This window comes from Cupressus sempervirens, chromosome 9 (assembly GCF_028749045.1).
Source record: "Cupressus sempervirens isolate cs-2001-9-10 chromosome 9, ASM2874904v1, whole genome shotgun sequence".
In the NCBI taxonomy this organism is placed as follows: Eukaryota; Viridiplantae; Streptophyta; class Pinopsida; order Cupressales; family Cupressaceae; genus Cupressus; species Cupressus sempervirens.
In genome coordinates, this window is record NC_143126.1 from 29,490,029 (window position 1) to 29,514,309 (window position 24,281).

Sequence of the window (24,281 nt, forward strand, 5' to 3'; positions counted from 1 at the left end):
TCATCATCAAATTCAAATGTTCCAAATGCTGATCATATATTAAGTTACTGTTAAACTATTAAACAAAAAGTTAAAACAAGACTATAAGTCTACAGCTATGGCTCCTAGTCGGAGTCCTCATCGTCATCCTCATCCTCATCATCATCGTCATCCTCATCCTCATCCCCAACCTCAGCCTCAACCTCAAGCTCAGGCTCAGTATAATCTACAAAATGCCTCTTAGTAAGGCGTCTAAGGTAGGTCCTGGATGTCTCAGTAGCCATAGCATCAGCTCATGAGGTGCCTCTAGGATCAACTGTACTCTCTGCCTCTGGCTCCGCCAATCTCTGTGAGCTGCCACTATGAACAACTGGAGCTCTCCGATCCTCTGCTGCCATAGCCACAGCCTCAGCCTGGCCCTCTCTATCTGCCTGGTCAAGCCACTGTAGGTCCTTATCATCAAAGATAGAATCAGTAGCCTCAGTGATCCAATCAGACTCTAGATCAACCTCCTCTAGAGTAATCGGAGAGGTGTCACTATCCAAAATCTCCCTGATTCTAATGCGCAGGTTGTAGTGCACAAAGACTAGACTATTCATTTTTTGCACAGACAACCTGTTATGCCTCTTCGAGTGGATGTGCTCGAACATGCTCCAGTTGCGCTCACATCCAGAAGCACTACTTGGCTGGCTCAAAATGCAGATGGCGATTTGCTGAAGGTTTTTGGTTGAAGGCCCAAACATTTGCCACCATCTATCTGAATTTTGAAAAAAGGAAAACAAAAAAATATTAGTCTCATTTCAAAATTTGAGCTTTAAGTTTAAAGCTAGAAATTTATAAACTGGATTGTATAAGGCTTAAGCTACAATCTTTACCTAGCTGCAATTTTGTACGACCTTCTTTGCAAATTTGACTTGAAAAAATGGGCCCTAATGCATTATTATAGGCATCCATCTCAAGCAATATATCTATGGGATTAGTAGACATCTTCGATACCACTGTGTATAGGCCACTAAGAACCTCCTTTCTGTCTTGAAATCATCAAGGAAACGATATGCCGGATTGAGGTAATAGGCTGCTGCGTGGATGGGCTTATGAAGCTGATTTTGCCATCTCCTATCAATTATGTCCCAAATAGGGCCATAGTTTTCCTCAACTTCTACATATTTGGCCTTAATAGTCTCCTTGACCTTATCCATGCTCTCATAAATGTAGCCCATAGAGGGCTTCTCGCTATCAGCAACTTGTAGGAGGGCTACAAGGGGCTCGGTGATCTACAAAACAATTAAACAAAAAAACAATTTAGTGAATGATGAAACTTTGCAAAGTTGCACAATGAATATAAATCAAAAATATGTATGAGACAAATTAATTTATAAAATTTTAAGACTTAAGCTTTTAAAATTTAAAATTTAAATTTTAAATTACCTCCACAATCTTTGAACATGGCTCCCAAAAATATCATCATCATAAATGCATTTTGTTGCATCTATCCTTGCAGGGCTGCTCGCAAAGGAGGAGGAACTCCATTCTGGACGAACAAACGTGCACCTCAACTCTAACCTTGAACTCAGCAAGGATTTTAGTGTGATAAAGTTAGAGGCAAATCTTGTGATACTAGGACGAGCCAACTCCTTTTCCTTCGTGTATTTCCTCATAGTGCTGAGGACCAAGGCATGATTATAGATGAACTTACAAAGATTTTTGGCCTTGGTAACACATGATTTCACCCATACAAGCTTGCCAATATCCTCTAACATGAGGTCGATGCAATGGATCGCACATGGAGTCCAAAAGATTTTTGGGTGTCTCTCCATCAATAGTTTTCCTGCAGCAATTTTAAATTAGTTAGTAAACAATGAAAATTTTTGATGTATTAAAAAACTTTTAATTTTCAAAATTTAATGAAAAACTAAAACAAATTTTTTAGAAGTAGAACTTAGAAAGTTAGAAGTTCAAATTTTACCTGCAGCAACATAATTAGCTGCATTATCTGTCACCACTTGGACAACATTGTCTTCCCCCACCTCCTTTATGACCTCCTCAATAGTCTCACATAAGAACTTTGCATTTTTCACACATGAGGTTGCATCTATGGACCTCAAAAACATGGTGGATCCTGAAAGTGAAAATTAAACAAAATAATTATCATTCAAGAATCAAGAATCAATACTCAATAAAACAAAATTTTCCGTTATTCAATAATAGTATACATTAAATTTTAAACTTCAAGAAGTAGAGCATGATGAATTACCTCTGCTAGAAACAAAAAAATTTAGGAGGGTTCTGGACCTCCTATCTGTCCATCCATCTGTCATGATGGTACACCCCTTTTGGCTCCAAATCTTTTTGTGGTCCTCCAACTCAAGTTTTATCTCCTCAACCATATCTAGCAAGAGGGGGCCACTCAACTCATCTTCAGTGGGGGCTTTAAACCCCGCACCACAAATGGAAACTGCATCAATCATCCCCTGCCAATAAGGAGTCCTATTACATTTATAAAAACATTTTAATTAGCATATTTCAAATTTTCAACATCAAGTTAAAAGTATAAAATTGAATATAAATTTTAAAACTTAAAACGTAAAACAATCAAATATAAATGAAGTTGAAAACTTGAAGTACCTAGCTGCTATAAATGGAATGTCGCAAAAAAACCAAAACTTGCAAATTGCTCTTACTTCAGCTTCATGTATCTCCCTATTCCAGCCCATGCTCTCAAGTGAGGGTTGCGCACCAGGAGTGGTACGCGGTACAAAAAGGTTGTCCAACTTACTAGATTTTCTGACTCTAGGACGAAGAAGGGGCAGCAGCAGTAGCATCACTAGAAATGCAAAGAATAGATGTAGAAGAAGCACGAGCAACAGAAGCACTAGGACGATAGGGGGGACGAGAAGAACCTTCTCCAACACAGCCTACTGACTCAAAAACATTTGCAGATGAGCGTGGAAGGGAACTAGAACCAATCAAAGCTAACTCTTTTTTTTTTTTTTTTTAATTCTTTTTCTTGTTCATATTTTTCCAAGGCTACATAACAAAAACGTTGAGCCTCAACAGATGCAGCTCCACAAGGCTCAATATCATGACCACGTAAGCCAGCAATATGGTATTTTAATCTATTTATCCCCCCACTATTAATGGTTTTGCAAAATAGGCATTTTGTTTGAGTTCTCTTTCTACCCGGAAATTCTATGGTGAACTTCCAACACTCATCTTTTTTGTTGCCTTTAGAGAGCTTGGGTTTTTTACCTCTAGAAGCCATTATGACTTAATTAAGGAACAATGTAAAAGTTGCTGCAATAAGACATTTTAGACCAAATATTACCATTTCAGCATTGCATTTTATGAAGATCTAAAGTAAAAAAAAAGCTCATAAACAAACAAAAAAAATTCATGTAAAAAACCCATAAGCATAGACAAAAAAATCATCAAAATCTAAACAATCAAGTCTTACCTCTTTCAAATGCTTTGGGAAGTGTTGAGAAGAGCTCCTATAAACTCCTTGATGATCTAAATGCAAGCTTCAATGTCACAAATGAAAGCTGTTCTCCTCCTCCTTTCAGCTGGTTGCAAAACAAGAAACCTCTATTCTCTTCTACCTCTCTCTCTCTTTCTTCTTTTCACTATAGACTGTTATGGGAGCCCTTTTAGGGTTATATGAGTGAGATATGTAAAAACAAACATAAAAAAAAATGCAAAAAATTATATTTTTATGGCCCAGTTTCTTGCCCGTCGCGGCCGAGTCAAGAAGGTCGGGTCACGCGAGTCACTCCTCGTGACTCGTCGCTCGCGAGTCACGAGTCATTGTGACTCGGCAAGGTCAGCGCGGCTCGCTGACTAGCCTGACTCACCGCGAGTCACGTTACCCTGATCTCAACAGCATAGAATCTTTGCTTTCATTGTACAAAATGACAAAGTCAAATATTCCTTTTACATAACTCAGCACCTGCTTTTGCTGCAACCCAATGTTCTATCTTTGGCTTATTGATGAAACAAGAAATGTAACTCTAGCATAGCTCAAATCAAGTCTAGTGTTTGTAAGATGGATAAGACTGCCCATTAGTTTTTCAAAGGTTGACTCATTACCTTTTAGTTTGATTGGGTAAAAGCTTAAGCCCTTTCTACATACATATAAACAAGATTTTGCAAATTTGACATTTTTAAATCCTCAAGCAAATTCTTGACATATTTAGATTGAGAAATAAAGATATGCAATAAATAGAGCCTAAGTCAATCATGGCAAAAGCCTTATTCAAATTACATTTGACTTGTTCAAACAGATGTATCTCATTGCCTATAATGATGACCTCATCTATATAAGGACCAATAGGACAATTCCATTGCCTACGCTTTTGATGTATAGCATTGGATTTGAAGGACTTACTGGTAATCCTTGTTTAACCAAATACTTATCAATCTTAGCATACCATGCCCTAGATGTTTGCATCAAGGCATATAAGTTTTCATCGATCAACATACCTAATGCTCTTTTATTGCAATCTAATGACCTTAAAGTGAAGTCTTGTACGCTTCTTCCTCCAAGGCAACATTTAGGAAGACTCTCTTAATGTCCATTTGATGACCTCTCCATCCAAATTGTGCTACCATGATCAAAACTAACTAAATAGTGCTCATCTTTGTACTTGACTTTTTACCACCTATTTTGTAGCCAATGGGTTTCTTCCCTAGCGGAGGATATCAAATAATCCAAGTCTTATGTTTCACAAGACTTTGCTGCTCAATTTCCATGGTCTTTCCCATTTAAGTTTACCTTTTGCTTCTGAAAAATCCTAGGGCTTGTAAATTTCTTGAGTATTAGCCATAAGATAAAAGTTAATTGTGTTTTGTTTACCTTACTAGGTAAACGGATACTTATCACATTATTAGATTAGAATGTAGCACAAAATATAGACTTTATTCATATAAGCAATATGCAATTCCAACAACAACGATTACAATGATGATCCAATAGTTCATTCAGACGATGCACATATACTTTCCGGAAGGGGTGACTCAACCATCACACACCCTTTCGGATACCAATTCTACCCGTCGTCTATAGTACCTTTTACCAACAACATCATCACCCCCCAAAAAAGTAAAATCATCTTTGGACAACAAATAGAGAACTTTTATAACAAAACTCAAACTATAACTCAACCAACTAAATACATCAAGATTTAGACAACTAAGAAGAGGGATGTGTCCCTGGTGTAGTAGACATCCCCCTGTGCTCCATGCTCGTTCAGCTATGCTCGTAGCTCCTGCACTTGCCTAGTCCGTACCTCCAAATCTACTTCGGTCTCCATCTAAATCTCCAAGGCTGTCTGCATCATCTTGGCAATCTCTCCAAACTCTGTCTCCTTCTCTATTGCCTCCTTCTGTAATTGACTCTTCTTTCGCCTCGCCTCATCCTACTGAGCCAAAAATGTTGTCCTCTCAGATTCCCAAGTTGCTCTCTCTGACTCCCAAGCTACCAAAAATATTGTCCTCTCGAATTCCCAAGCTGCTTTCTCTAACTCCCGAGTTGCCTTCTTTGCTGCTAGATCCACCTTCATCGTTGCTAACCTGGTAGCTGACTCCTCCTGAGCCCACTTTGCCGCTACCTGGTCTGTCCGGCTCCTCCGAAGGGCATAATAAGCATCACGATATATCCAAACTATCTCATGTTTCAGAGCCTCTATGCGGCTCTCCACAACCAGCTCTCTAGTAGTGGCCCAATCTTGACGCATCTCTAAAATCTTGACTCTAGGCCACCCATGCTCCCCAAAGAAGACTGAAAAGGCAGTTGGGCACCTTATTCTCATGAGGGATATGACGTGCTCTAGCTCCTGTACTACTGAATCCAACGTATGTGTCTGCGCAGATATCGCTACTTGACAAGCCCGAGTCACTACATTAGCGAGAAATGCCTCCACCTCCTCTCCCGTCAATGCCTCTAACCCCACTATAGGCTGTTGGGTGCCCATAACCATTTTCACTGCTTCTACCATTCGCTCAACAGTGCTATCCGTGGAGAAGTGTGGTATCTCATCTATCTGCGTCAGGCGACTCTCCTCTACCTATGTCTGTATCCCTATAGGATCTCCTTCTGGGGCTGCGCAGGTGTGAGAATGCCTATCGCTCGTAGTGTTGGTGTGTGGTTAAACCTCATACTCAAGTACATGCTCAACTTCTGAGATTTACTTGCTCTGCTTGGCTCCTCTACTAGCATTGCTAACAGGTGTGAGAATGCCTATCGCTCGTAGTGTTGGTGTGTGGTTAAACCTCATACTCAAGTACATGCTCAACTTCTGAGATTTACTTGCTCTGCTTGGCTCCTCTACTAGCATTGCTAACAATGTTGCATCCACCATAACGACCACATCCAAGGCTACTACATCCAAGTGAACACCAGGTGTTCTCAAACCCCCACCCATTTCCATCTCCATCATTCCCTCCCAAGTGTCTATCTCATCATCGGGTATAAGCATCTCAACCCCTACCTCTAGTGCGGCTGGAAAAGTCTCTTGGACAAGCCCTTCGGGTAACTCCATCGCTACCTCTAGTACAGCTATATCTGGTACTGTTGTATTACTGCTGTATCGACTAAAGACTCAACATGAATGCTCGTTCAACATGAAGACGAAGGGACACCAACAAGTATTGCTAACACAAGAAGTGTCTATCTCAAGAGCAGGAACGAATATGAACAATGACACAACCTCAGGAGGGTACTCTAACAATAATCGGCGAGGATGGGGCAGTAACAACAATAATGGGGGCTGAAGCTGGATACAGTACGATCCCAGTACGATACAATGATGTGCATGCAACCTCTAGGGACACTTCACCATAGACTGTACCACGAAGGGAACACCACAGTTGTGCGGGTGGTATGGTCCGGGAGACCATGAGGATTCCAAATGCCCGAAGCAAGGGGTAAACCTATTATGTATAGAAACATGTGATGAAGAGACATTAGCTATCACTCGCGAGCAAGCAAAGAAGACAACGTACCCAAATTTGGAAGAGGAGAAGAGGAGGTTGTAGCAAGCATGAGTAGAATTAGAAAAAAAAAATGGAAGCTGAGAAATCACAAACAAAAGACACTGCCAACACCTCAAGGAGGAACTTAGTAGAAAAAAATATTATATGGCAAGTAATGCAAACAGAGGTTCCTATGAAACAAAATGACCTCCTTACAATGCCTTAGCTATGAACTACAATACTGAACATGACACCACTCCCTAAGGCAACAGAAGAGACAGGAAAAGATGGCAACAGAACGACTGTGGCATACCCAATGCTACTTGCACTCACTACAGGAAGACACCCTGCAGTAGTAGAAATGGGTATTCTCAGAACTATCCCGATGGACACAATCGTAGATGGAGGATTAGGAGTGAATGTACTATCAGAAGATATATGGAAGAAGTTGGGGCAACCTACGTTATGGCCACCTACATTTCAACTACTCATTGTCGATCAATATGGGATCAATCCTTTAGGGACCTTGATGGTGCAACCTGTAACCACTAGAAAACAGCCATTCTTATTGGATTTCGTGGTCATACCATTAAAAAAAAAAAGGTACAATGCCATCCTCGGACGAGGCTAGCTAGTACAGGGGAAAGTAAAACATGACTGAAAACAGAATACCTACCCATGGAAGGCGGAAGCTGGAGATTTGTAATCGACCTACATAGATGGTAGGAGAGGAGGTAGGATCCTCGAATTCTAAAGGCGAAGGCGAAGGAGATGACAAAGGGAAAAAGTAAATGGAACCCAATGAGGAAGGTGCCAGATTGGAAGGGGGGTCAAACAATGATGGCCTGGACTTAGTGAACAGCCTACTCCATTGGAAGATGGAGAGGACTATGAGCTCTTTCCGAGCTATAACATGTTACGGGTCAGGGATGGAAATAAAGGAGAGGTGAATGAATTTTCAAAGGAATATAGAGCTGTAACAACCACTTTTCTCAGGTCTTAACTAACAACATATTAAAGAAATGCAGTTATTACTTCATTTTTATAGGAAGACAGTTATATCAATTACGTTCAAGTGAATGAGATTAACAGTTACAATCAATTAAATAGAAATTTCATAACTAACAATTGAAAATACCATTAATGAATTTACTATGGAAATTAAAATCTACATACTATGGATATCAAAACCGAAATCAATCTAGGGATGCTTCTGCAAACACCCAAGTTAGTCCACAAATACCACTTAGGATCAAATGACAATTACCATCCAATACCACTATATCAAGTAGCTCATCGATTACTATTGGATCATTTAGGGCATTACATACCACTGTATCAATTAGGATATCTATTATCATTGGATCATTTAGGGTATCACATACCACCGTGTTAATTAGGGCATCAATTACCATTGGATCATTTAGGGCATCATATACCATTGTATCATTTGGGGCGTCAAATACCACTGTATCATTTAGGGCATCAGATACCACTATCATTTGGGGCGTCAGATACCTCTGTTTCATTTCTTTTCTTCCTATTGCTAATTGTGGCAATAACATAAGATTAGAAGATATGCTCATAATCATTATTCTTATAAATTAAAGACTGAAATAACAATCTTACAGATATATTTCATATTCAGTTGGAAGGTCAACTGATCTAAATGGTTACCAATTACATTGACGAGAAAGGTTGTTTTCATCAAAGGAAATAACCGAATTCAATGATATAAATTAATCTGTCAAATCTTGTTGTATAAATATCATAAAAGTAAAAATACATGTTACCAATAAATGTTTGAATGCTCAACTTATCTTTATCCGATGCATGTTCTGACATCTCGTGGATAGGGGAAACATTGCTAGGCGCTTAACCTCCTAACCACAGACCTCAAACTTATCCCCACACTTTCTTTAATTAGAAAGGCCCTACCTACCCGGAATAGACATGGAACACCTTGTCAGCCACTGAGCATCCTAGTACTTAAACACACCATTCAACTTGACAAAAGAGAATGAATTGGACATGCATGAGCTATTAAATGTTCCTTTTAAGAATAATATATATATTGTTATGTCACATCTGATTTTGCTTCCATATTACTTGCAGATTTCTTTCTCACCTCTTCACCTCTTCCATGGCCATTCAGTCGAGTGAGTCCCAAGTGTTTAATTCTCAATGTTTAACCAACTCATTCTACTAATTCCACAGTTGGTGTAATAATGTTTCTTATTTTTACACATCATAGCTTATATCACTTGAGGAAAATAAACTTTAAGGCTTACAAAAGAATATCATTCGATTATGCTAAACAACAGTAAAATAAAGATGTAAAATATATCATGATCAATGTGAAAAGTTCAAACTCTCTAAGGAACTATTCAATAATAGATAACAATGATGATGTACGGTATCTTGTGGAAAGAATCCTTACTGTTGTAAATACACACACAATAATAAAGAAAAGAATACAATGTTTCAATCGGAAATGGTATGTCAGCCACATAACCTGATTATCTTTTGAGAAGAATGAGCTTTTGTTGGATGCTATTAACTAGCCCTTACTCGTGAGATACCCCTAAGCACAATCTCGGAGTGAATAACAATCTCAAATTCCAGCAGAGGTAAAGGGAGGGAAAAACGTGACCAAGAGTTCATAAAAATAAAAATGTGAAGAAGAGTACAATTAGTAAAAGACATCCCTCTAGTTTCTCATGGCTTCCCCATATTTAAAGAGGTATTCGATAAACTTTATGGCTTCCAAGAAGCCTTAACTCATAAAGAAATGTTTCGCCTTCTTGAGCACCGATATAATATGCCAAGTGTACTTTTTGGTTTCTAGTAAAGAAAGTAAATAAATAAATATGAAAAAGAACTTGAAAAGTTACAAATCAAAAAGATAATATGAACATATTTATTTACTTGCATGTAAATATATTTTATTAAGATGACACCTATCAAATGTTTATTCAAGGTCGTACCTTTTAAATATGTATATCTAAATACATGTTTCATCTTGGAAGATTTATTTTATCTTCTTGTACATGCATTTAAATGTATGTATTAAATAGATAAAATCTTGTATAAGAATAATATTATGATGTCACTGTTAATTTATATCTATATGTACGTACATAAATATGTATTATAATGATGTGGTGGAAAAGTCATCCAAAAGCCATTTGAGTTATGCATTAATTAAGTTAAAATGATTAATATTTTAAATGTTTATTTAATAGCTCATGTGTGTCTAATATGTGTATCCTGTTATGCAATCGCTACATCCTCAACCATGGTGATTCACAATCCGTACCCATTTGCCCAGTGATGATGATGCTCCTATGCCTAATTCTTTTTTGACAATGCTTCCACCCCTTGATGTGCTCCCTACAAGGAAATTCTCTGCAGTTAAATTGTATTACCATAACAAGTTATTAATCATAAATAATCATAAAGGCTAACCGCTTTTTCAATTTCATGAATTCATAATAAATAATCAACTAACATGTTATCTTCATATGAAATTATAACGACTAACCATCTTACCATTTCACAGGATTATAACAAATTTAACTGTCAACTGACTTCATGTGAACCTCAACGGCTATATGAACATTCTAAATTGAGTCAAAAATTGGGATGTAACAAGAGAAGTGAAGGAAGGAGAAGCACAGATAGATGAAACACCTGCGTGGGAAGTAACCCCAGAAGGAGATCATGTAGGCTCGTAGACACAGGTAGAGGAGAGTCACCTGACACAGATAGATGAGATACCACACTTCTCCACAGATAGCATTGTCAAGTGGATGGTAGAAACAGTGAAAATGGCTATGGGCACCTAGCAACCTACAGTGAGGCCAGAGGCATTGATGGGAGAGGACATGGAGGCATTTCTCGCTAATTTAGTGACTCGAGCTCGCCAAGTGGTGATCTCTGCGCAGACACGTGTTGGATTCAGTAGTACAGGAGCTGGAGCATGTCATATCCCTCATGAGAGTAGGGTGCCCAACTGCCTTTTTAGTCTACTTTAAGAAGCATGAGTGGCCCAAAGTCGAGACTTCAGAGATGCGTCAGGATTGGGCCACTACTAAAGAGCCGATTGTGGAGAGCCACATAGAGGCTGACTCAAGAATAGTACGAATATACCGGGATGCTTATTATGCCCTTTGGAGGAGCCAAGCAAACCAAGTAGTGGCGAAGAGGGCTTGGGAGGAGTCAACTATGAGGTTAGTAGCAATGAAGACAGATCTAACTGCAAAGAAGGCAACTCGGAAGTCGGAGAGAGCAGCTTGGGAATCTGAGAAGACAACATTTTTGGTAGCTCGAGAGTCAGAGAGTAGCCTAAGAATCTGAGAGGACAGCATTTTTGGCTCAGTAGGATGAGGCGAGGTGAGAGAAGACTTAGCTACAGCAAGAGGCAGCGGAAAAGGAGACAAAGCTTGGAGAGATTGCCAAGATGATGCAGACAGCCTTGGAGATTCAGATGGAAGCCAAAGCAGATTTGGAGGTACAAACCAAGCAAGTGCAGGAGTTACGAGCACAGCTAAACGAGTGTGGAGCACAAGGGACGTCTACTCTTCTCAATTGTCTAAATCTTGATGTAATTAGTTGTTTGAGTTATAATTTGAGTTTTTTTTATAAAAGTTGTCTCTATTTTGTCGTCCGGAGACAACTTTACTTTTTGGTGGGGATGATGTTGTCAGTGAAAAGTATTATAGTCGATGGGTAGAATTGGTATCCAAAAGGGCGTGTGATTGGTTGAGTCACCCCTTCGGTAAAAGTATATGTACATTGTTTAAATGTTCTATGGAGTTGTCCTATTATTGCAACAAGTATTTGTTTACCCTATACGGTAAACATGTTCTACTTGTACTTTCTTATGAGTAACCTACCTTTTATCATTCCATCATCCCAAATATCACTGACAAGACCTTCCCACCAGTTGAGTCTCTATTTAGAAATCTCTCCATCCAAATCAGCATGCTCATCATGACTTTGTTTTCCTCTTTCTCTATAATTCGGTTAATGATCTAGATGTTCATCAACAAATATTTACAATATAGAACTACTGCTTGCCTAGGAGACTCCACATGCTTAATATTTTTGCCATCTTCAAGTGGAGTCAATGGAAGAACATAGCCCCTATAGGGTAATGTAAGCTTGACCTTTAAAGAGATTTGAAAAGGTCCAACTTCATCAATTACAACATTCCTCCTGAAAGTCCAGCAATGAGTGTTTGCATCAGTCAACCTATAAGATTTTGATTGCTATTGTATGTTTGAACATTAAGTTCCAACTCAGTCTAATTGTGATGTTTTTCTTGTATACCTTGTCAACAATATAGTATTTAATTGTGCTAAAAATGACATCAACTTGGACAGTGGTGCATAATTTGAGACACTATGAGAAAAATGAGCTCCATGCCTAATACATATTAAACGTTGAAGGAAACGAGATTTTTCCCTCCAGAGGCTATTTGGACATTGCCTCTACCAACAATTTTATAACCAACACCATCAATGATCACTGAATCTAAGCAAGCCCTATAGTTTGTGAAGCAATCTTTCCCATGAGTGAAATGTCTAGATCCCTAGAATCAATGTACCACACAGAATACTTGGATTTAAATGTTGGTCTAATTGGCCATGAAAGGATAGAAGACTTTGTGACCTCTTGCTAGAGTGCTTCTTTATATTACCAAGTTTACCCGATAGTGACATGTGATAATTTTCAAATGTTCTATGTTCATGGTCAGCTTTATAGCCACCATGTCTGCTTCTTCCATCATGCAACCTGTGGCTTGCAATTGATTGTGAATGCTTTCTATCTCCATCAACTGATCCTAGAAAGATATATTATAATCCATCATGGTTGACCACATAGGCATTGCCATTATCTGACCTCTCTTGCAGATCTCACAAGTGCTTCCAAATTTCCGTAGAAGGTTTTTTAGATGGAACCTTCAAAAGCATTGTATCTACTACTCCTCTCAATTATGCTCTTCAAACTTGTCCTCATCTTTACCCACAAGCATTGGCCGAGTGTAGAGATATCTGAGGTCAATCTTGTAAAGACACCTGCACTCAAATATCATAAGCATTTCCTAATTCCATGTGTTATATTTTTCGCCAGTGAACCACTGGTTGCTTTTCAAGGTAACATTGGTTAATGAAGCTGTCCCTCCCACAAGTCAAATTTTCGTAGAACAAACAAATATACATCTGCTGTGAGGAAAAGAACAGAAAATTTTGAAGCCCGTTTTGGTAAAACTGTAACAAAATAAAACTCATGCCATTATTGCAGGTCTCAAATTAGGAAAATTAATTTGATGAAAATTTCATTGAGGCTAGAAACCCTCAACAGCACCAAAGAGCAACAAAAAAAAAAAATTGAATCACCAAAACATTTCAAAAATCTTGTCAGCTAGATTTGGAAGCAATGAAAACCCCATGATTATAATGAAAAATCATCAAAAATTGTACAGAATATCCATCACACTGTAACCAAACCCTGTCTCAGATTGTGGAACCTTTGTTGACAGAATGGTGTGGTTTTTCCCAAAATATGATGTGAATTTCTAAGAAAAGATGGCACGATTTTTCTGCAATAAATCAGACAGGATTTTAACAAGAGAAAACACAATTTTTATGATTAAAAAATTCACGATTTTTTGCTAGTAAAAATTCCACATATTTTGTGGAAAAAAATTGGAAAAAAACTTAAAACAGATAAGTACATCATTTGACACATTCTTCTATGTCACGTGCAATTTGTCACAGCAAAATTCCGTAGAATTCATGCATTCTCCAATCCTGTTGATTTAAAAACCCAAGCTTTGATATCATATGACAAAGTAAAAACAAAGAATGATGACCAAGATATTCGATATTAACAAAGGAGTACTATCCTTTGATGAGAGTTACAAAACGTTTATTGAATAAAGGAGAAGATAAACAACTGATAAAGATTAGGATAAGAACTTAACCAAATAAATAAAGAATTTTCCTGAGGTCTATCCTAAGACATAATTGAACATTATAAATGAAATAGTACAACATCAATTTAATAGAATGATATCAACCAGACTAAGATATTGAACCAACAACATAACCCATTAAATGATGCAAAGCCTAAGGAAAGTGAAGGTGAAAAGACAGATTCACTATGGATTATATTTTGGTTCAGCACATAATGATCCTATTCTGAAGAAATTAACTGAAGAATTATTTTACTTCTGAACGTAAGCAGACTGTGAATGATAAGACAAATGATAATAGTACAGCTTGGTACGTGCTGGAGAAAGGTGAGAATGATATCACGTAGGAAATATTCAACAAACAGTGGCTGGTCAATGCTCTGACTCACAACATATGGGAAGTCAAACTGGAGAGTGTCAATCTGCAGCATATTTTGGTTCTGTGAATAATATCCTTGTTTGTTTCTATAAAAAAATCAAACCCAGAACCATTTACCTCTCCAGTTGAGCAAAATGTTAATGACAAGACAAAAAGAAAATGTTACTGTGGAGAAAATTTTGTTTCTTGTAGAACCATCTTGTTCCAGACAAACAAATCTCAAAACGACAAGACCAATTCATTTGAGCAGAATGACAAGAATATTAATAGTAGTGCAATTCAATATCTGCTAGAGAAAAATGAGATTGATTTTGAGCAGAATAAGATATTGAATAAAAAAGAGGCACATCGTAACAGAATCTATAACTCCAGCAAGCTTTGAAGTGAAAGGGTGTGGCTGTGTAACTCATTTTGATTCTGTGCAGAAGGACATTGTTCCAGGCAGATTAATCTCTGAATCATTTAATTCTCGAGAATATTGTGACTTACCAGACAAATAACAGTATTGCTATTGATCTATAGTCACCGGATTCCTGACTTAAATGTCTAACCAATTATACGTTTCCAAATTAACTCACCCTGAAGACTCTCAGAAAACTACTTTTGAATGATTAAAAGCATCTGTAGCAATAAAATTCAAATAACAAGAAGGAAACAATAAATGATGAAGCACACACATGACACAAAGTTTTGTGGAGAAAAACCAAGATGAGTGAACAGCTCCATGAAGGGGTTGCCCTTAGCATCCCATCAGTAGGTATCAAATTAGTCTTTTGGAGCTTTGTAGTGTAAGATTCACATCCTTGCCACCTCTGTGCTCTTACAACACAAGAACTCTGCAACGCCTTTCCTGTTTCAATCCACTAATTGAATCAAACAATACAGTACCTCAAATTCCCACTTTTATTTCCTCTCTTTCCACATGACTCCCAAGAAGATAGGCATTGTCTACATAGCCATCCAACTGTTATTTTCTTTGTCCAAGTGGTCACTAGCAAAGAAACTAACAGTTTATCAGCTGCAACCTGGCATGCATCTACAGCAATAACCTAAAATCAATGATAGACTGCCAATAACCATTATTCCACATCATATGTTGTGTTTTAACACCCATTCACTGACCACACCACCAACATTCCAATAGACATGACTGATCAAAGAGCGATGACATCTTTTATCCTGCCAATGTACAAAATGGTAGTGTTGATGCGAGTTTTAGTCTGCTACAACATGCAGTCAAATACCCAATGTTTTGAGATGAAACATCAATTACTGATTCCTCTCTTGATTTAAGGTTCCTTCGATTGTGGACACTCACTCAATGAAATTATGTCATTTGCTGGTAATCACTAAGGTGTCTTACGCCATTCATTCAATGGAAATCAACTCTTGCATTTCTAAAGATTTGACTTCACAATGTGCAATGAGAATATTTTTGGTTTTCATATTTCCACTTAAAGTTCTACTACTAGTTCTAACTAAGAGTGAAAGGAACCATGGATGACTTAGACTCTACTAGATATGATCTCACCAGCAATGCCACCCATCTAGTGCAAGTTTCTAAGGAATACTGAAATGGTTTTCAAATTGATATCTCCTCCCCAATCCCATCAAATGGATGCAAACCAAAGAACCAACATCAATTGAAGTTGAGTGTATTCAATCATCGGCTTACCACACAAGGCACTCCTACCATTAGTAAAAGGCTAGTGGCTCGGATTTGTTTGAGTCAAGCAACTAAAAAATAACTTTCATTCAACTAAATTGCTTCAACATGAAAAGAAATCTACTCCATGTGAAAGATTAAGGAAACCATGCAACACTTAAAGCAATATTAAGTAATCCACCACGAAAAACCAACAATGAATTATCAATTACTTTGACAAGCATTATAGCAACAACTTAATCAAGTCTCTCCCTTAGCTAGCCTACTCTAATCTTTTAGCTCTTTGCTACCTCCAATCTCCTAAGCTACTGAATCACAAATGAGAAGGTCCTGGACTTTTATAGATGTCCAATTACAACAAAGGGCCAAGATCAATCCCTACAAGCCCTGATTAGGGTTGCCAATTTTAAAACCGATTAAAGGGACTACATAGTGGACCAATAAGAAAATTACAAAGCTCTTTACAACCAATGAGAAGACTGGACAGTTGGCATGATTTTATTGAATGTACTTGAGATTGGAATTTTCTGATTGGAGACAACTCAGTGCCACCTCATCATCCTTATCTTAAATAGATAGATCTATTTAAGAACATGATGGACAGAAATTATCTCTCGATAGTCAAAGTTTCGAACTTTGACTAATTCTTCTGAAAATTGATTCCTTGAGGATGATTGAAATGGTTCATGTTTTCAAATTGCTTCATCTTTTGAATCTTCTCCATCCTTTGTAAATTTTTCTCATGACTCTTAATTGAACTTGTAGGATTGATTCAGATTTGTGAATTTGATCTGATTGGAACTTGATAATTTCATTCTCATGTAATTTAATTCTTGTACTTCATCTTGAACTCAAACTTGTGGTTGACTTGAACTTTTCCCCATATGGAGTTTTGGAGCTAAAGCCTCTCTTTCGGTAGCATGCCTCTTGCAACCTTGCCAACAATTAACCTTGCCAAAACAAGAGAGAAGAGATGAATTAAGTTAATGATGGAATGAAAGTTGGATATTTTCATCAGACAATTTCATCGACATCACAATAAAAGCCCCCTTTTATCATGGATCTCCCTTAGTTTCAAAGAAAATAACACCTTTCCTTTGCCAATTTTGATTCACTAAACATGGATGAGAATTCAAATCAAATTTTGTCCTATTTCCCACATTTTTAATTAAATTTTAATGACTTGAGTTTACTTAGTGCAATTCTGATTTCCATTTTATCAGATATTAGACATTCCATTTGTAATAAAATAAAGATTAGTCCAGCACCCTAATTCTGGTTTTACATTAAAATTTTGAGGTGAACAAAAATAAACCGAAATCTGGAAATACAAGTTGCTTCTGTACACATTACACCCTCAAATTTTGAATTCCTAATCTCCCTTCATTCACTGCCCAGTTTAGATGAAGTTTGCTGGATTTGTGGGGCCTGCAATTTTATGATCAAGTTTGCTGCAACAGTAGAGGAAAGATTTTTGAGAATAAGAGGAGACCCCGTGAAATTTTGGTTTGAATTTCACTGACAAATCATGGGCAACTCGATGCATATACAGAGGTAGAAGTTCTGCTACAAGCAGAGGTGATCTGGGTTTGAAATGATATGAAAACGATCTGAACGTTTCCCCTTTATAGGCAGTGTGTAGCTGAAAAGGCTCAACCCTCTAGGCAGGCCAACCTGGCATCTAGCCAGTCAGAATTAGTTGAATTACATTCAAATTGTTTGACTTAAATTTTGAAATTTCTGCATTGAGGCCAACTTCCACATAATGGTGCTGGGTGGAAATAGATGAATTTTGGGCAATTAATGCCTAAGAGGGGACAGATTCTGCCCTCTCTTGGGCAGTCTCTTAAAACACCACGTGGAACTGTCCTCTTACAGTCCAATCTGCACTGTATACTCGACTTGTCTCCCTAGCCTTAGACTGAAAATGGAATTAGGCCTGCCTAAAAGGTTGGAATTTGAAAAAATTTGGGTAAAATAAAGTTAGAGGCTGCATCTTAAAAAAAAATGATGCCACAAATCACAAGTCTGGGGGCAGAAATACCCAAGGAGGGTCGGTGGGCAATCCTATCAACTTCAAACTTAAATTTACCTTACTACACTTCACCAATCAAACATCAAACCACATCCGTTCACCAAATTTGGGGCAAAAAACACAACCAAGACTGAATTTAGAACCAATTTGCATGTTGTAAATCTAGGAGTTTTGGGCGTTAATGCCCAAAACAGATTGAATTCCAACCTATCTTGGGTAATCAAGCCCTCTTGAAATTTCGAAGTCATCAAACCACTGGAAAAAAAACTTCATTTATAAAGCTGCTTTCACCGAATTCCACCAAGGTTAAGGCAGATTTCAAGTAACCTTAATGTTTTGAGCTGAAATGAGGGGTCGGATATCTGGGGTTTTGGAGCATTAATGTGCAAACCAGGTTGGATTCGGACCTTATCTGGGATACAATCTTACATCAGAAAAATTAAGTCCCCAAAATCTCCAAATCCTTGTTTATTCAAGCCACATCCTCTTGTCAAATTCATCAAGTTCTAGCAATATGCATCATGGTATGAAGGATTGGGGGGCAACATAGGGGGTTGGAATTCTAACAACAGAAAATTTTCCATCTATCAACCTACCAAGAACTTCATTCTCCAAGCTGTTTTCTCACCAAATTTACCAATTTTCATCATTCCAACCTCGACCTCAAAGGCTGGAGCTAAAATTGAAGGTTTGAAGTCTCAGAATTTTGGGAAAAAATGCCCAAAAATGGGTCAGATTCCGACCCATTTTGGGCACTCGCCACTTCACTCAAAATTTCTAAGTACCCACACCAAAATTTCATTCTTTCAAGTGACTTATCATCAAATTGCTAGGCATTTGGGCAGATCTCAAAAGCATAAAAAATGTAAGCCAAAAATGGAAGGTCGGAAATTAAGAAAATCTGGGCAAAAATGCCCAGAAAGGGTCAGATTTTGACTCATCTCGGGCATCCTCAGCCAAAAAATTTTTTAAAATCCAAAGTCCACAAACCACTGAAATTTGCCCCCTTTACATACTTCACTCAAAACTTCAAATTGCCATCAAATTATGCTTTAAAGGCTTGAGTAAACAGGAGGAATTTTGGCTATGTTAGCAAAATAAATTTAAAATGCCCAAAGAGGGTCGGATTCCGACCCATCTTGGGCAATTTGCTTGCAAGTTAACGTCACAATTCCACACAGACATTTTCAGCTCGAGAGGTCGGATGATTTAATATTTATACAAATATAACATTGAATTATAAGTTACATTTATTTCATTTCTTATATTTTAAGATTTTTTTAATAAATATAGTTAGGATGTTTGAGATAGGTTTCAGCGTCATAGCAGTTAAGATGCAAAATCAGGATTTTTAGGCTTTCCAAAATAATCTATAGGTTTAGGATTCAACACACCTTCAACACTCTAACCCCCCATAACCTATCCTGGCATATTAAGGTCAAATTGAAGGTAGAACAAGGATTGTCTAAAGGTTTTAACTCGTTTCATCCCAAATCCTTTCGTTTCAATTCCATATTCCTAACAGACTTAGCTAAACTCTTGCTCGCACCCCAGGCAGACATTACTTTCTAGCAGACCAAAATTGCTCAAAATTACTTCCTCGGCTTGGAGACCTAGAAATTGTTGCAACTAAAATTACCTAAGGCCACTACCACTACCAATGCTAAAGAGAAAAGAGGGGATCCCCATTTGCAATGGAGAGATGGTGTGAAAACCTTGCAACAGGTAGCAACATGCATACTTGAACAGCATCATGTACCTTCCAAGAAAATTTGGATATGGCTTAAGCAGCAACTGAAGTCATTAAGTAGCATGGTCAGTCTTTAGCATTGGAAAACACGTTGGCAATACTTCCACAACAGAACTTTAATACCAACACTTCCATACAATAACAGATAAAAAGACCACCATCTCCACAAGCCTCAAAGCAATGTCCTCGTGCATCACCAAGAGCTTCTATAGATCTTTCTTCCAAGCATGAGCTAATTATGTATCGTTCTGACATTCAATACAATGATAAAAGTGGTAGTGTTTGAAGGTGGGCAATACATTATGTTTGAAAAAGAAAATGGAAAAAGACAACTAAAAAAAGGTGTTTTGGGCAATAGATGTTGCCCCATTTCATCCTAGGTCACCCAAATCGGAGGGTCCACCCAGCTATGCTCTGCAGTCTACCCAAATGCATTTGTCATCGACAGGGGATCTGCACTGGGCATAAATAGACCTAATCGGATTTGTTTTTGTGTGAGCCATTCATAGAGAAAATAAAATAAAGCAACATCTTAAGTTTTATTTATCTTTAAGATAAATACAGCATGATGTATTTAGAAGAAAGCCTCTTCTTAGACCTTGGAAAAATTTTCAGGGTGTAGTGTTAGGGTTTAACAATTTATTTATAAATAAAATTAAAAAGAAATAAAAGATAAGTTAGCATTAGACTTTAGTTAATATATAGTATATACAAACTTAAAAGTTTAAAACATACCTGGATTTCAAAGATCTGAGTGAAGAAGAGATGATCTGATCAATGCACCCTGAGATCTGAGTGGAATCAACCAACGTATGCCAAAAACCTTGGTCAACAAACCCAGGAAACAATCAGATTAATTTGTAGCCATAATGAAAAAAAATCACGGTTTGCTGCATTGCAAAGTAAAAAAATTGGAACATCTCTAGTGAATTTGGAAACCTCAGATTAATTATAAAATACTATGAACAGTTAGTTGGAATATCGTATAAAATTAAGAATAAACTGGTCAGATAGTCAATGACTTTTTTCTAAAAAACAAAAGTTCTGGTCTCAGAATCTGAGATATTGCAGTTTTTCACTGTGATCCACTTCTGATGGAATGATGCACATTATTATCATTACAGTAAGTTGAAATTTTAACTGATTATTTTTTATTTTTAAAGATAGACCAAAGGGGTTTGTATGGACAGCCAGTTGTCTCTTGGATGTTTGACCTAATCAGGGAGGGTTAGAGGTGTGTGGGGATGGCAGGGAGGCATACTCATTACTGCAGTGCATCCCCTTTCCAAAAGACAGCCTCCTCTTTTGTTTTCCTTGAAATGTGTCCCATCATCCCCATTTAAAAATTACTGCAGAACATAGGAAAACATGACAAGCTTACTAACACCACCAAAGTTGAGGAACGTGAAATTAATCTTAAACATGAGTACTACGGATGTTCATTTGGGAATGCTTTCACTGTTTTTCTCTTCACCTTTGGTCTTGTCGTTCTGGTCCAAACAATTTCTCAATTTCATGAGAATGAAATTCTAAGAGTAAATCTGTTTTAATTTGTTTTGTGTTAGACTAAAAATGCTAAGTAATATTTATCTAAAACATTATAACTTCCATCATAAAAGACTAAGCTGCCCAATTGAAATTGGTTATAGCTACTGCTACATGGGTATGATATGCCAGTAGAGAAAATATTGTTGGTTGCTGGGTCTGTCCATACAAAAGACATAAAAATGAAAAATATATACATATTTGCAGGCTAAAAACGGGTATTAAGTTGAAACTACCATGTATCATGCATATGGTACACGAAACTACTATAAATATCAAAAAATTGAGATATAGTATATGGATTCAATATAATTTGTCAAACTTGAATGTCATGATAGGTATTCATTGCTCAATATTGCAATATCTAGTATTATAATCAATAATCAGCATCATATGGTCTTTATCAAGGCTGACATTATCGTAATCAATGACATTAGAAGTAGGTAGATTAGAAGAACAACAAGCAGTCACACTGCCTGTTGCAGTATACTAGCTATCTGACTACTAAAAAAGTGAAAATGGCTTCAGAATCAAAGAAAACTTGTGGTGTCACTCGCTGTGTCACTGCTTACTCTGTTGACTGATTCTTTTTGCAAGGCTGCTTACTCGTCAAACAAAAGTAGTGTTTTCCTCAAGTACCCATCCAACAGAACAAAGGTGAAAATGATGTCATTTTAAGGTTTAGGGTGCAATTTTAATGCTCAAAAGTCAAACAAGATGGATAGAAATTGTTACCAACAGCTGCAATCGCTTGGGTAAGAATACGAATGATTACATATGAATCTGTGCACCAAAAATAGTGCTCTAGACAAACCCATAGTTGAATCAAACCTGGTTCCGACTACGGAATAATTGTACCTGGGTAAACCTATGCTCTTTGGCCAATTTGATAACATTAATAAAAACAAAAGGATATCTCCTGTATTTAAAATTTAAATTCGAAATCACAATTTGATATTAAATTCTTGAAATTTCAAATATGTCAAAGCAATAAATGTGCTAGCATTATACATCAACCATATTCTTGTGTTGGCAAACAATCAATATCTTTTACTTGTTTCCAGGCAAACCAGCAGGTGCAATCTCTGACACATGGTAGTTCTGATCAGGTTATTGCAGTTCACTCATCAGGTATATCTATATCCAACCACTGAATACTACATTTTGTTGTTTCTTGGGAATACTAGACATGAGCAGTAACAGCTTTATCCCATGTGGTTTGGGTTCACACAAAGTTGGAATGACGACTTTTGCATAATATCTCTTAATGGTGAAATCCAATGTTTCTCATTAGGTTAATCTTTGTGGAGCGAATTGAAAATATTGGCCACATAATAATGGGCCTGAAAATGTCAATTCTTATAAGTGTATCTCATTGTAGTTTTTTTCACAATCCATCTGACATGAAAACTGTTGTATACATCATGAGTGTTCCTGCAGATTCTATGGTGACAAAACTAAAGTCTGAAATGCAGCCTCATATTCACAGCTTCCCAAAAGGTAAATGACATATGTAAAGACCATTTTAGAACCTGAAACTGTGCCTTTGTTGAAAGAATATAATAAAAGGGATGATCACAAAACTAAATGGAGTTCAAAGTATATTTTACAGGGACAAGGCTACGCGCATCAAAGATCTTATTGAACGAAATGTTTGGCCAAGCTAAGTTTGCAAAGGGCATAACCACCCGGGAAGGAACTCAAATTCATTGCTCCTTTCAAGCATGTAGAGAAGAGAATTCTAAGAGATATGCAACACGTCAGGGAAATAAAATTGCTCCGAAAGAACAGGACATGAATGGTCAAGAAACAGAACAAATTTCAGCTAAAATGTCAGGTATACAAGAAGATTTATCTCATTGTAGAAAAAGGGAACTGGAGCTTCCACCTGGTGCAAACAGACAACAATCTCAGAAAAAGAAAGAATATGCAAGATCAAATATTGACAAAGGACCTCAGAAGGAAATAGAATCTGAAAGATCATCACCAAACATTGTTATCCTTGCTCTTCCAGCATTTCAATGCAAGAAAGATGGAGCTTACAGTTTGCACCAAAGAAAATGCTTAAATAAACAAATATAGGATGTGTATCCAGTACTGAGTTTTAACTAATCTGAGGCAGAGAATGTGTCTGCCGACGTGATGCAGAGAATTGTTAATCTTTGGACGCTTGAAGCAGAGAATTTTGAAAATTCTATTTCTTAAACAGCATGACAGACTTGATTCCTGGTGACAATAAAGGAACCAAAATACAGTTTCCAGATGTAATATTTTACAAAAGCAGGACAAAAGGAAGATTTTTTATTGATCTGTCTCTAATAAATTACAAGGATATTAGATGATAGTTCTGATTCATCAATTGCTCAGGGATCTTGGTCAAAATTGTTGGCAGGCAAGCATTCTTAGAAGGATTTGGATACTAAGAAACTGGAAAATGGGAACAAGGATGCTTAAAACAATCGAACTTATATGTTTTTTTAAAGAACCTGAGGAAAAGCAGATGAGTGGAAGCTGAGTTTATGCAATCTTAAATGTATTGTCAATGAGTGTGAAGAAGATTAATGTCAGGACAGTTATAAGTTACAGGGATATTACTTTTCACTCCATTTTGTAAAGGCAAAACAAACCTCAGTGCCTTGTTTATTTATAGTAGCATCCACATTGATAACTTTAATGTGCATCTGGTCCTCACAAGTCCCTTTCAAAATTATTAGTGCCTGCCATTGGTTTTTTAGGTAGCCAACATGTTCATGACATTTTAAGAAAATGTATCCGAGGCTAAAATGATAAAGAATTGTTGGCATCTTCATATTATGAAAACTCTCCAACTCTTATTTAGAGGTCTTTCAATAGTTATCTTCCAGTAATTAGGATAATGTTTTTGAAAATTTGTTTTAAGACTATCGAGTTCAGATGTCTATTGTCTCTAAATTCTGAAAGTTTAATTAGGTAGTGCATCATTCTGTTTTTCGAATA

General features: G+C 37.2%; 2 protein-coding genes across 3 annotated transcripts in view; one reads left to right on the forward strand and one right to left on the reverse strand.

Annotated features, from left to right (window-relative positions):
* LOC149537463 (uncharacterized) overlaps nucleotides 1-24,125 on the forward strand; it is a 35,138-nt gene extending 11,013 nt beyond the window's left edge. The window contains exons 4-6 of the mRNA XM_089798893.1: nucleotides 22,370-22,436; nucleotides 22,746-22,805; nucleotides 22,918-24,125. Of these exons, the coding sequence (XP_089655019.1) occupies nucleotides 22,370-22,436; nucleotides 22,746-22,805; nucleotides 22,918-23,387 (597 nt within the window). The 3' untranslated portion in view covers nucleotides 23,388-24,125. The remainder of the gene's footprint in view (nucleotides 1-22,369; nucleotides 22,437-22,745; nucleotides 22,806-22,917) is intronic.
* Nucleotides 1-24,281, reverse strand: part of LOC149537464 (uncharacterized) — a 30,505-nt gene that overhangs the window by 4,835 nt on the left and 1,389 nt on the right. Inside the window, exons 2-7 of one of the 2 annotated variants that reach the window (XM_089798894.1) lie at nucleotides 20,496-20,583; nucleotides 2,234-2,466; nucleotides 1,946-2,098; nucleotides 1,408-1,807; nucleotides 855-1,253; nucleotides 9-736 (exon numbers count right to left, since the gene is read on the reverse strand). In XM_089798894.1, coding sequence (XP_089655020.1) covers nucleotides 1,235-1,253; nucleotides 1,408-1,807; nucleotides 1,946-2,098; nucleotides 2,234-2,466; nucleotides 20,496-20,583 — 893 coding nt within the window. In that variant the 3' untranslated portion in view covers nucleotides 9-736; nucleotides 855-1,234. Of the gene's footprint in view, nucleotides 1-8; nucleotides 737-854; nucleotides 1,254-1,407; nucleotides 1,808-1,945; nucleotides 2,099-2,233; nucleotides 2,467-20,495; nucleotides 20,584-24,281 lie in introns of those variants that run through there. The other variant, XR_016355840.1, reaches the window with a different exon arrangement.